At 44.2% G+C, this 13,847-nt stretch overlaps 1 protein-coding gene across 3 annotated transcripts; it reads left to right on the forward strand.

The window, feature by feature from the left end:
* The first annotated feature begins 10,295 nt into the window (after nucleotides 1-10,295).
* LOC119357301 lies at nucleotides 10,296-13,397 on the forward strand. 3 transcript variants are annotated; one of them, XR_005172191.1, is made up of 6 exons: nucleotides 10,296-10,755; nucleotides 11,327-11,418; nucleotides 11,505-11,631; nucleotides 11,779-11,874; nucleotides 12,048-12,175; nucleotides 12,943-13,397. XR_005172191.1 is itself a non-coding variant. In XM_037624300.1 (5 exons), exons 3-5 carry the CDS (start codon nucleotides 11,841-11,843, stop codon nucleotides 13,102-13,104), a joined length of 324 nt encoding a protein of 107 aa, XP_037480197.1. In that variant the 5' UTR covers nucleotides 10,296-10,755; nucleotides 11,327-11,631; nucleotides 11,779-11,840; the 3' UTR covers nucleotides 13,105-13,397. The 3 variants fall into 3 exon arrangements, 2 of the variants coding, with proteins under 2 accessions (XP_037480197.1, XP_037480198.1); XM_037624300.1 differs by having other exon boundaries at nucleotides 11,327-11,631; XM_037624301.1 differs by lacking the exon at nucleotides 11,505-11,631.
* The last annotated feature ends 450 nt before the right edge of the window (nucleotides 13,398-13,847 follow it).

The raw sequence follows: 13,847 nt of genomic DNA on the forward strand, positions 1-13,847 counted from the left end.
AGTATGACTTATATCGCCCACAACTCACTTGTGTTCTACTCGTGCATATAACATCAACACATAAAACCTAGGCTCGGATGCCACTGTTGGGGAACGTAGTAATTTCAAAAAATTTCCTACGCACACGCAAGATCATGGTGATGCATAGCAACGAGAGGGGAGAGTGTGATCTACGTACCCTTGTAGACCGACAGTGGAAGCGTTAGCACAACACGGTTGATGTAGTCGTACGTCTTCATGGCCCGACCGATCAAGCACCGAAACAACTGCACCTCCGAGTTCTAGCACACGTTCAGCTCGATGACGATCCCCGGACTCCGATCCAGCAAAGTGTCGGGGAAGAGTTCCGTCAGCACGACGGCGTGGTGACGATCTTGATGTTCTACCGTCATAGGGCTTCGCCTAAGCACCGCTACAATATTATCGAGGATTATGGTGGAAGGGGGCACCGCACACGGCTAAGAATATGATCACGTGGATCAACTTGTGTGTCTAGGGGTGCTCCCTGCCCCCGTATATAAAGGAGCAAGGGGAGGTGCGGCCGGCCAGGAGGAGGGCACGCCAGGAGGAGTCCTACTCCCACTGGGAGTAGGATCCCCCCCTTTCCTAGTTGGAATAGGATTCGGGAGGGGGAAAGAGGAGAGAGAGAAGGAAGGGGGGCGCCTCCCCCCTCTCCTTGTCCTATTCGGACTAGGGGGGAGGGGCGTGCGGCCCAGCCTTGGCCACCTCTCCTCTCTTCCACTAAAGCCCACTGAGGCCCATATACCTCCCGGGGGGTTCCGGTAACCTCCCGGTACTCCGGTAAAATCCTGATTTCACCCGGAACACTTCCGATATCCAAATATAGGCTTCCAATATATCAATCTTTATGTCTCGACCATTTAGAGACTCCTCGTCATGTCCGTGATAACATCCGGGACTCCGAACAAACTTCGGTACATCAAAATGCATAAACTCATAATATAACTGTCATCGAAACCTTAAGCGTGCGGACCCTACGGGTTCGAGAACAATGTAGACATGACCGAGACACGTCTCCGGTCAATAACCAATAGCAGAACCTGGATGCTCATATTGGCTCCTACATATTCTATGAAGATCTTTATCGGCCAGACCGCATAACAACATACGTTGTTCCCTTTGTCATCGGTATGTTACTTGCCCGAGATTCGATTGTCGGTATCTCAATACCTAGTTCAATCTCGTTACTGGCAAGTCTCTTTACTCGTTTAGTAATACATCATCTTGCAACTAACTCATTAGTTGTAATGCTTGCAAGGCTTATGTGATGTGCATCACCGAGAGGGCCCAGAGATACCTCTCCGACACTCGGAGTGACAAATCCTAATCTCGAAATACGCCAACCCAACATTTACCTTTGGAGACACCTGTAGAGCTCCTTTATAATCACCCAGTTACGTTGTGACGTTTGATAGCACACAAAGTGTTCCTCCGGTAAACGGGAGTTGCATAATCTCATAGTCATAGGAACATGTATAAGTCATGAAGAAAGCAATAGCAACATACTAAACGATCGGGTGCTAAGCTAATGGAATGGGTCATGTCAATCACATCATTCTCCTAATGATGTGATCCCATTAATCAAATGACAACACATGTCTATGGTTAGGAAACATAACCATCTTCGATTAACGAGCTAGTCAAGTAGAGGCATACTAGTGACGTTTGGTTTGTTTATGTATTCACACAAGTATTATGTTTCCGGGTAATACAATTCTAGCATGAACAATAAACATTTATCATGATATAAGGAAATAAAATAATAACATTATTATTGCCTCTAGGGCATATTTCCTTCAGTTGGTACATAAGAACCAGACCACAGAGTGCCTCCTCCTGCTACTGTTACTGCCCTTGTTGCATCCTTGAGGATGGTGCAGGAAGTTTGCAGTGCAAACTGAAGACTGATGAACGTAGAATTACTGCCAGAGTCTACTAAAGCAATGCCTTGTTTGCTCCAATATTGACCAAGATGGAGATGGTGTTACTGTTGTCTGAACGCATGTCTTGGGCTGAAACGGTCTTGCATTGTTCCTCAGTTTGTGGTTGTTCAGAACTTTCATGTTCATCTAATTCCTGCTGTTCTTGTGTTTGTTCAGTAGGGTCCTCGCCTGTCAACACATTAAGGACTGGTGCTAGCTTGCACTTGTGACCATGGAACTAAGTATCTCCACAACGCCAACACTTGCCAGGCTCTCGAGCTCTTTGATTTAAAGTAGTTGGCTTAGGATCAGGAGGTTTTTCAGACTTGTGATAACTAGAAGAGTTTTTAGCAGTGCTATAACTTGCAGTGTAAGATTTCTTTTCAGAAACTCCCTTTTCCAGGTCAATAGCTAACCAATAGGCCTCAGTGAGCGAAGTTGGTTTAAGTGGACGCAACTGATACTTGAGTTGGGCTCTGAGGTCATTGACATAACATCGGACAAACCAATTTTCATCCATAATAGGATTTTCCGCTTGCACTTCAGCCATCAACTCCTCGAACTGATCAGTGTAATCAGAAACCGACAGTGTATTCTGTTTCAAGGTGTTGAATTTCTGTCAGTTCATAAGAATTGGCCAAAGAGAATCTGCGGAGCACTTCCTCACAGAACTGGCTCCAATTCAGTTGTCTCTTGAGAATACCCGAACGACGCAGCCAAACGTCAGCTTTTCCCACCACATATAACTGCGCTAAACTGACTTTATATTCATCTGGTACACCTGCCATTTGGAAATACTTATCGCACTGATGGATCCACCCCGCTGGGTTGTCGCCATTAAAATGAGGGAAATCCATTGTGGGACCTTTGGTGATGCTCTTAAGGAATTGTGTTCGCATTTCCTGCTCATATTGTTTCTGAAATTCTTCCCAGCCCTGACGAACAGGTGGAGGTTGAAAGCTGTGGAACCCTAAAGTACGTGTTGTCTTGTATGCAGCTGTTGGTGTGGCGTTGCCCGAGTGAATATCCACCGCATTGCCAGCTCCAAAACCTGGAGGAACAGAAGGTCTGGGAACCTGGATTGAAGGTAACTGAGGAGGAACTTGTGAAGCCAACTGTGGTTTTCTCTTGTTCCATAGCGAGTCGTTTCCGCAGTTCTTCAGTAAATGTTCTGTTCGCTTCCCCCGCTGCTTCTTTGCTCGCTGGTGGAACAGTTGCTTGCTCAGGAATCACTGAGCTTTGTGGTGCAGAAGTGGATGCCTCGGGTGTGCTAAGGGTCTTCAGCACATCAGCCATGGTCGCGAGATGTAAGTTGAGAGACGATACTGCTTTCTGAACTCCGCTCATAACTGAAACTATTGTATCTTCACGCTGCTGCGCGAAATCATCCTTCATGCCAGTAGATCTGTCACATCCGCGTCATCTAAACTCGCCTTGGCTCTCCCCATTGTGGTGGAGTGGTCAGAGAGGAATTTTACCACATGATCTGGCCGGGAACCCGAACTGAACACTTAACCCTGCCACCGCCGTCACAATTCGCCACCAGAACAGCACCACTCGCCGCTAGACCCGGGATTTTACTGAGCGAGCGATGTGCTTCCTCAACCAGTCGTGCTCAGCAAGCTGCCGTCGAATGGGTCTACCGCCGCCTGCGCCTTCAATAGCCGTCCCCCACACCGCTCGTCACCGTCGTCGAAGAAAGGGAGGGAAGGGAGGGGAAATTAGCGGAATCACTCCGATCTGTCGCGCCGCCGAGGAAAACTTGTGCTCATGATACCAATTGTCACACCCCGCAAGGGAATTGGGGCGGATCGAGCTAGAGGATTTTAGATCTCACGCGAGAGGAAAGGGGAAAGTAGGAGCAAAACTAGGGTTTGTATTGATATAAGCTGTATGATTGTATCATGGAGATATTCTCAGCATAATTCGATGCCATTACAGAAGGCAGCGGCTAGCTTTATAGCTGCAACTGGCAAATGGATGAACAGAACAGTAACGGCAATTGAAACGGTACAGTAAACGGAAATGGTTGGTGGAGTAGGCGAGCCATGTGAGCCGTACGATGCACCGAACCGTCTTGTACTAGAGTCGTCCGATAACTGAAGATAGTAAGATGCTCCTTGACACTTGGGCCTGACACCCGCCAACCCCTCTTTCTGCGGCGCCTGCCTCTACTTCGGCCTGTTTCAGTGCCCGCCACCTGTTCGACAATTGGCCTTGCGCGCCCTCCGCCTTCACTCACCGTCGGCGGGCTTCCCAAACGCTGCCGCTCGTCCACCATGGATGCCTTCCCATCCTGGGACGCAGGCATGCGGCTCTGACTCGGCCCTCAATGCTACACTCGCTTCAGCGCGTCTCTGTTTGTTCGCCTTGGTGGCCGGCCATCTGGACCTTCCCTCGGCCGCCCTGTCCGTCCTACTTCAGTCCAGCGGCAGCGAGGGAAGCACAATCTCGACGAGCCGGCCGCGGCCGCGGGTCAGTCGTTCGTCAGTGCGCTTTGGCTTCCTCTCGCCTTCCACGCCGGCCGTGCACTGCACAAGGAGCTGCATTCTGGGATCGCTTCTTCCCTTTGTTCTGCCTTGCCGGTATGCTCTTCTCCAACAATCCTCTTATTTTCGTGAGGGAGGAAATGCCATATCCTTGCACATGCGTTTCATTCAACCTTCAAGTTTGACAGTTTGATGTGCAACTTTAACATCTTTACAGTGGTGTTGTTACTTCATATGTAGTTGGGCTTAAACCTTAATGTAAGACCAGTTTATTAGCTGTAGGGAGAAAAAACAGCCATGTCGAAAATGATGTAGTTCCCATGCTGAACTTTACTGTATATAGGCTGAACTATAGTTTGCCTACAGTACACTCATAGATTTGCTACTGAAAAAGAAGATAGTTCACAACGTACTCCCTTCGTCCAGAAAAGCTTGTCCCCCAAATGAATGTATCTAGAATCAAGTTAGTGCTAGATACATCCATTTGAGAAACAAGCTTGGGACAAGCTTTTTCGGACGGAGGGAGTACATAGCAAGCTTCCGATGAAGAAAAATAAAGCCTTATGTAAATAAACTAGTCGTAGGTCAACATGCACCAGATCAGCGGCGTGTGGGCAATCGATAGATGCGGTTGAAAATGCTTCTTCTGATCAGCCCTGCAGTGCTGAAAATGCTTCTTTGATTCTGATGGCATTAGCGTAGACGTCCTGCATTGTTGGGCGATCTTTAGGCGTCTCCGCAGTAGACAGCAAGCCAAGCTTAGCAAGAGCCGTGATGCAGGCCATTATTCCAGCAGCCAGTTGATAATTTTCTTGGTCTAAAGAACTGCCCGCTTCTTCATCTCGGTTCCCATAATAGGGGATGATGATTCTAGGATCTAGAATCTCCCCAATCTTTTCAGGAAATGAATATTCCACAAATTTGTAGAGGCTCAGGCCATCTTTAAACAACTCATCAGTTGGACGCTTCCCTGTGAGCATCTCTAAGATGATGACTCCATAGCTGTAAACATCACCCTCCGTCGAGATTTTGCTTCCATAGCCATATTCTGCAATACATATAGTTATTCAAACAATTAATTAGCAAAAAAGATTTGGAGCTGAAGAATCAAAAGGTTTTTCTGGGAAAAAAGGAATATATACTACTTGCATATCCAGTAGAGCACATAAGAAATCGTTACCTGGTGCAGTGTATCCAACTGATCCTCTTGGCCCCCCTAAGCTTGTAGGAGTAGAACCATCAATCCCCGAAGAAGAACAATAACCATGTAGAAACTTGGCCAACCCAAAGTCACCTACACGTGCACCCATGACATCATCCAGAAGTACATTGCTAGGCTTTAGATCACAATGGACCATAGGAGGCATGCATTGGTTATGGAGATAATCCAAAGCAGCGACTACGTCCACTGCTATTCCTATTCTTGAACTCAAACACAATGGCCTTTTAGGATGATGCTCCTGGAGTAGTGTTGGATAGAGCCAACTCTCCAGGTCGCCATTTACCATAAACTCAAGAACAAGAGCTTTGAACGCATTTCCTGCCGGTCACTTGTTGAGCATACAGTGATCACCCTTACAAGATTGCGATGACGAGTGTTTCTCAGGGCCTCACATTCAGCATGGAAGCTCTTTGTTGCTCCAAGTTGATCGAGTCTGAAAACTTTGATAGCAACTGTATGATGTTCTTCCAACTCAATTTTACCTTTGTGTACAGACCCATATTTTCCGGAACCAACCAAGTTGGCTAAAGAAAAATCATTCGTTGCTTTCACTAAATCAACATATGTGAACTTCTTTAACTCCTTGACAGATGGATGTGTTGCTTGTTCGATCTTTCTATTCTTAAAGATAATGACTCCAAAGCATGATAACAAAACCAAAGAAATAACAGTAATCGCTACTATCTTCAGAATCTTGGAGGTGTACAGCTTTTTTTTGGATATCATTTCATTGCAAAGTGGCAACTCTAGCACTGGGGTGTTGGCACATAACTTCTTGTTTCCTTGTAAGAACACCTCACTTTCATTCTGAAACATTCCACCTGGTGGCACTGGTCCCTGGAAGTTATTGAGCGACAAGTTTAGAAGCTTCATAGAACTAAAGGACTCGAAGAAGTCAGGGATTTCACCAGACAAGTTGTTTTGCGATAGATCCATCACAATGGCGCCTCTCAAATTCATGAAAGATTGAGGGATTCTCCCATGAAAATTGTTCCTCTCCATGTGCAGCGAATCCAAGTGGACGCACTGAACAAGAGTAGAGGGTATTTGTCCAGACAACTGGTTATTGGATATATTCAATGGGCCGAGATTGGCCAAGCCACCAATCTGCAGTGGTATTTCTCCTGAGAGTTTGTTATGAGATAAGTCCAAAACTTCTGCAAGGGAGGAAAGAGTAAAGAGCTCCTTTGGTATGCTATCATCAAAGGTATTACAAGAGAGGTTCAGCATGACCAATTTTTTGCAGTCTCCTAGAGCTCCTGGGATTGGGCCACTCAAATTATTTTCCTGTAAATATAGCTCACTCAGTATGCTTAGATTGCCAATTGACAATGGAATTCTTCCGGAAAGTTTGTTCTGGGATAAGCTTAGGACAAACAAGTTTCGAAGATTTCCAAGTGATTCAGGGATTCTTCCACTAAGCAAAATTTTTCCCATGTAAAGAGTTTTGATGTTTCTGAGGTGATGTATCTCCCATGGTATAGTGCCTGATATTCTATTTTCTCTTAATAACAATACCTCTAAGCTCTTCGAGAGTCCTGCAATGGAACTCGGCAAATCTCCTTGAAGGATATTTGCATTTAAGGATAATTCCACCAGCTGGGTGCAATTGGTCAACGAGGTTAAGAAAGACCAATCTCCTGCTTCCAGACGATTTTCACCGAGATCCAGGTAGATTAACTTGGGAAGAGTCCCAAGAGAAGGCACAATACCATGGAACGAATTGTTACCGAGATCAATTGCCCGAAGAATCATTGTGTTGGCTAGTGAAGTGGGGATTTGGCCATGAAATTTGTTCGCTCCCATAATCAAAGTTTGGATGCTTGGAAGGGTATATCCAATGTTATATGGAATTTTCCCTGACAAAATATTTGCACCCATGCCAAGGTATGTCAGTGTTGATATGTTGTAAATAGAGGCTGGGACACTCCCTGACAAGAAGTTGTAAGTAAGGTCTAGTGATTGCAGGTTGGGAAGCTTACCAATACTCACTGGGATGCTACCTTGAAAATTGTTCTGTGAAAGCAAGAGCCACGAAAGGTTAGAAAAATTCCCTAGAGAAGAAGGTACTGTGCCTGTAAGATTATTTGATGCCAAGACAAGACGTTTCAAGGGTGAGTCAGCAACATTCGGGAAAATAGCAGGTATGGACCCAATAAAGTTGTTTAGTCCCAGGGACAAGATTTGGAGTGATGTGCTGTTAAATAGGGCCGGCGAAATCTCTCCACCAAGCTGATTTTTCGTTAAGACCAAAAATTAAAGTGATGAACTATTAGCTAGGAGAGATGGGATTGGTCCTGTGAGGCTATTGTCAGTGAGTTTAACAGAATGAAGGGAAGAACTGGTTCCAAGTGAAAGAGGTATATTGCCTGTCAGAGTATTTCCAGCAAGTTGCAAAACTGAAAGGTTGCGTAGTGTCCCCAACCCTTCTGGGATGCCTCCAACGAGCTCGTTGTCATCCAAGTTGAGTTTCTGCATATTTGAACATTGGCTAAGGTTTGGTGGGATCTCGCCATTGATGAAGTTGCTCCCAAGATCAATGACTTGAAGTTGAGAACATGTGGCTAGATTGCTTGGGATCATGCCACTAATATTGTTTGAGCTGAGGTTAAGATACCGCAACCTATTCAGTTGGCCAAATTCAGCTGGGATTGGACCCCTAAGTTGATTGTTTGGGAGGTGGATTCTTGTGAGGAGAGTGAAATTTGCAATTCAAGGAGGTATTTGGCCATCTAGGTGGAGCAACTCGAGGTCCAATGCAACAACACGAGATGTGTGCCTCTTACTGCAAGTAACACCAGACCAAGTGCAAAACTGTTGGAGGGAATCATCGATCTTCCATGAGGTTAGGAGTCGAGTTGAAACACTAAGATGCAGTTTAAGGCATCGGAGAGCTTGGAAGTCAGTGCTAGCATCATGGTGGAGAGCTGTGGCACCTAGTACTGAACATGTCAGCAGAGAGGATAGGACAAGGATTATCAGAGGCAGTGACTGCACAGGAGACATGAGGACTTGTGCTCTACGGACTACAGCTCTAGTCTTTTTTTTGATAAAAGGGGCCACATGGCCCCCATTTTCATTAAGAAAATAGAAGTCTGGATACAACCACCACACCACTTTTTCCATCAGACCTGATGCATCACCTCATCAACTGATAATCAACCTACATCCTAGACATATAACCATATCTATAGGATACCAAATCACCCACTACCGGAGAGAGAGCAGACTTTTAAACATCTTTTACAAATTGCACATCAACCAAAACAATAGGCAAGTCTAAAACCAGAACATACTACAGATTTGAGATATGGTTTCTCTACTGGTTATATGTCTAGTCGTGCGTTGAGATATGGTTTCTCTACTGGATTTGTAGAAGGCTGATGGGTTTGAGATATGGTTTCTCTACTGCATTTGTAGATGGCTGATGGGTTCGGCGGCTAGGCTTCAATGATTGATGTAGATATGCATATGAATTATGAAATGCAATATGTACTGCTATTTCTATGAGCCATTCAAACTTGTGACGTCGTGATACAAAGACTTTGACTTAGTGTTGGTCGTATGTTGCTGTCCTTTTCAAGTTTCGCATGCTGTTGCACAAATTCCTGGTCAAAACGTCCAATCACAAGTGGATATGCTGACACAAGGCATGGTATGTTTAAACTAATTCTATCCCTATCTCTCCTTATCTCTAACTAGACGTATATATATACTTCTAACAATGTGCATATAGAGACTTTCACTCAGAGTTCTGGCCATGGTCGTATGCTGCCGTCCTTTTCAAGTTTCCCGATACCACAAATTCCCGGTCAAAACATGTGCTACAAGTGGATATAAGTCATTCATCTCTTGGCACAAGTTTCCCAGTTCCACAAAATTCCCATTAAAAATGTAAGAAATTCTCAGTCTAGAAACTTCAGTACGCTGGTTAATTTTTGGGTGCTAAATAACTAGGTTTTTTACCTCGCAAATGCACCCCGATTCAGAAAGAATGTTGTTATTCACCATCTGATTCGGTTGCTTACCATCCTCTTCTTTGTGATCCGCTTCTACTTCGGCTCCTCAAGTAGCGCACCCCCGTTACTGCATCCCCAGCCCCATAAGTACTCATGTTGTATAAGGTTTTGAGCTTCTAGTACAACTTTCTAAACCAACTCGCAGTCGCAGTATAGGTGGTTCTTGTCTAGTGACAGTACAGTTATAAATAACACAATATTTCGCTCTTCTATTTTACATTGTTTGTTTGTTCATCACCTGAGATTTCCAAATTGCAACAGACGGCCCGAGCCGGCCCTGAGGGATACACAGTCCGTGCTGCCCAACGTCCTGTGAGTGGCTTAATTTTCCTGTGAGGCCCGAAGCTCCCCACAGGAATTCGAATATTCCTTGCGGGCAAGATTTGACCCTCACGAAAATAACCTATTTTACTGTAGGTACTGCCATGCCTCTCAGGAAAATATGCTTTCATGTGAGTTGTACAGCCCACGGGAAAATATTTTAGCCCCAGCCCGCCGTTACACAACAGCGAAATAGCCATTGGCGCCAGCTCGCGCGATTTTCCCCCCTCAAACGAAACTTCCGCGCCAATTTCTATTTTCCTGTGTGATATGGGCCAACAGGAAAAACAGCCCAGAGAGATAAACAGAACACCCTAGAAAAATTCCCCACTCCTCTCTTCGTCTCGTCTCTCTACCTCCATGGCCGCCGCCTCCACCCCAGCCGCACTCCTCCATCTTCCTGGCCAGATCCGCCGCCCTCCTCCACAAATAACTTGTTCTCGCGCCGCCCGCCTCCGACCTCCACTACCGCCCATTCTCATCGCGTCCACATGCGTCCGCCACTCCCATCCGTCTCCCGTATCCCGTCCTGACATCCTCTACTGCCGTTCTGCCTTCACTAGCATCCGCCGCCGCATCCCACCTCCCTCGGCTCACACCCACCACTGCACTCAAATAGGGTCGTCCGGTACGCGTTGCCGGCGCCTCGTGCTTCCTACTGCAGATCTGGGGAGTCTCTGGTCGCAAATCCAGCATGCCGCCGCCTCCTCTTCCGATGTGACAGCAGCAGTCTCCTCCTCCTCCTTTTCTCCAAGACCGTGGTAAGTCTCAACTAGGATCTTGAGTTGTTCACCCACGCAAAAAAAAGATTCTGAAGTTGTTCATACAAATCTCTACTCTTATAAAAAATGAAGTTGGTGTTGATGGCCGATTTATATCTGACGGTTAGGAAGGAAACTATGACAATTTTGCAAAAAGATACCCACACCCCTCTCCACATTTGCAAATAAGGCCTTTCCTTGTTCATCCTTTTCTTTCACAAGATAAACTATTCATATAAATGCATCTTGATGTTTCGTGCAACGCATGGGCGTCTTGCTAGTTATGTATAAGAATAATGGTCTCGGGACAACAGGATCTTGATTTTCTTTTTCTTGGTTAAGTGACCATTTGCCATATGAGTGACAAATAAGCGCCATTTGCATTTGTTTGTAGTGTGTTGATTTATTCAGTTTTCATTTTCAATAAAGAGCTTTGTTCTTTCTCCTGTCTAGAAAATTTTAGGAGCTACTTTTAGGTGTGCTATTAGCACTTCCATTTGTTGATGTCATTGAAAAACTGAAAATGTTCTTCTCCATATAATTTGTTCTGTTACTTGCTATGTGCTTTCAGGAACTCTCTGAGAATTAAGAAACTCTCTTGGTCCCTCGGAACTCTGCACCTCTTCTCTACCGTACAGCTTCTCCATAGTGAAGAAAAGAAAGGTACATGCTTTCTGAACTGATTTCTCGCATACAAATGTCAGTGCTAGTGTTTATATTGGCTTGATAGTGTATTGTATTTGACCCAGGCTTACGCTACAACATGTAGCTTGGTCACTTGCTTTTTCTGTGTTCTTTCTCCTATTGCATCAATGAATAGCAGTCATTTTTTCTCGGTTCACTGGTGATGAGGTCTGGATGTTTTCTCAATGTTGGGTATGTGCATTTGATCATGACTTCATGATTAAATTACAGTTTAATGTCCTGATGGTGTTCTATGTTAATCCTATTATGTTTACAGTCAGGAGTTATTTGTATATACTATTGGCACATTGGATCTAATATCCAAACATAATCATGCAGGATGAACGCCTCACTTCACTACACCAGATTACATTGCAAGGCTGCTGGTAACTCAATTGGTAATGGTATCATCTCCCAAAGTACCAAATGTTCATGGTAATGATAAATATGATTTACTATAATTCATGCATAAATTCTAATAAATATACTTTGCTGTATAATCCATGATAAAATGCATTCTTGGCAGATGCTTTTTGAGGATCTCACTACAATTTATCTTTAGTGTCTGCAACATGCTTTCACTTATAACTATCTGTTTGCACTTGTAGGAATATACTTTGGACCTGAGAAGGCCACCATAATAAACACATATGCTGTGATGAAATCTGGTATGAAAAACCTCGACGAAAGTGGCAATAATGGTGCAATCAGTAGCCAGAAAGCACAAAAGCGCCTTGTATGTTCCGTCTCTTTCCCCTTTTTTGTGCTAGCTTGTACATCCTATGCTTGCTGATTCTCTGATTGCTAGTGAAACTTTACTTGTTGAATGCCTACTTCTAGTGAAACTTATTGCTAGTAAAACCTCTTGCTTGCGAATTGCCTATAAAATAGGAACCTTGCATCTGTCCACACAATATTCTACTGTAACCTTTTGCTCGTCCCTTTGGTACTTAGGCAAGCTAGATGTGACTATCATTTATAGCATCCTTTCTTTAAGTTCTGATTAGCTAGAGCTTATCTTGTTGGTTCAAGCTAGAAGTATTTCTAGTTGTTTCTTTTGTATGAACATGTATCAGCGTGCTAAGTAACTTGCAGATCTGTTTTTCCTTTTTATATCATGGTTAGGAATTTGTAATTCTTTTGCTGTAAGTTATCCTTTTAATTTAGTGGTTTTTCAGCAAGCTCAACCATGTTTCTTTTCTGCTGATAGTACACCTTGTATATCTTACTATGTTTGTCGGTGTACGCTATTATGAGATCTTACGAATTTTAGATAATGATTAATGAAACCTGGAGCACAACAGAAGGCAGAGATGTAAATAAACAGAACTAAGTCCGGCTTGCTACTATTGAAATTAATTGTAATATTGCAAATCTGGTTACTTTGGAAGCAAGACCTGATAGCTTCATAAACCTGTTATAAAATGGTTGGAGATTACTGAAATAGCTTCAAATCATGTGCTCTTATGTGCCTGTTCTCATTAATGTTGTATGACTTTGTAGGTAAACACGGATTCATCTCATGTTAGTTCAGAGGATGGCCCTATCGACCATGATGTTGACCATTGCAACAATGAAAGCGGCAATGATGAGGAGAACATTGGTGGTAACAATAACAATTGTGGCTTCAATCCTGATGGTGTCTCCCGAGAAGGATCTCACTAGTCACTTGCATGGCAATTGATGAATAATGGTCTTTATGGTATTTTGGATATGTGTGTAGTAGTACCATATGCTCCGGGCCAAACTTAGCAGCTTATCCTTTTGTTGCATTCACTTTTCCAAAGTGATGTCCCAGATCATTAACCTAGGAGGCTTTCTATCCATGTAGTTTGATATCACTGCAGTGTTTTGTGCACTGATGGATATGATAATTAGAGTGGTGGTAGCCAGTATGTATGTAGCACTGTTGTATGGAACTCTTGGTCAAGTCTATATATGGACTCAACTTTATGTGACGTCTATAGATTGTTTTTTTTGGATGCTTGGCTACCATTGATATATGATGTGGCAATTTTCTTAGTATCTATTTACCAGAAATTATATTGATTAAATGCAGAGTTAATCGCAATAAATGAAATATTGTTTTCCTGGTGTCCTTTTCCTGACGGGAACCATCACAATAAGCTGATTTCTAAACCTGACGGATCTAAGATTTTCCTGGGTGTGACCGACAGGAAAAACCGCCAGGAAAATAATTCCTGTCGGTTTACCGTCAGGCATTTGTCCATTTCCCTGTCGTTTTATTCCTGACGGACTTTGCCTGTCGGTCAACCGTCAGGAAAATATTTCCTGTCGGTAATCGCCATTTTCCTGTGGGTTTTTGACTGTGGGGAAAAGTACGGTTTCTGGTAGTGGCCATGCCTTCTTTGCAAGTGAATGTTGTGGTAAATCTAGGCAAAGGCCAC

Source organism: Triticum dicoccoides, chromosome 2A, assembly GCF_002162155.2.
Source record: "Triticum dicoccoides isolate Atlit2015 ecotype Zavitan chromosome 2A, WEW_v2.0, whole genome shotgun sequence".
NCBI lineage: Eukaryota > Viridiplantae > Streptophyta > Magnoliopsida > Poales > Poaceae > Triticum > Triticum dicoccoides.

Bases quoted from the DNA above. Each gene is read 5' to 3' on its own strand.
- LOC119357301 (XM_037624300.1), top strand. From the start codon at position 11,841: ATGGTATCATCTCCCAAAGTACCAAATGTTCATG. The intron at 11,875-12,047 runs GTAATGATAAAT...TTGCACTTGTAG, and splicing joins CAAAGTACCAAATGTTCATG to GAATATACTTTGGACCTGAG. The intron at 12,176-12,942 runs GTATGTTCCGTC...ATGACTTTGTAG, and splicing joins AGAAAGCACAAAAGCGCCTT to GTAAACACGGATTCATCTCA.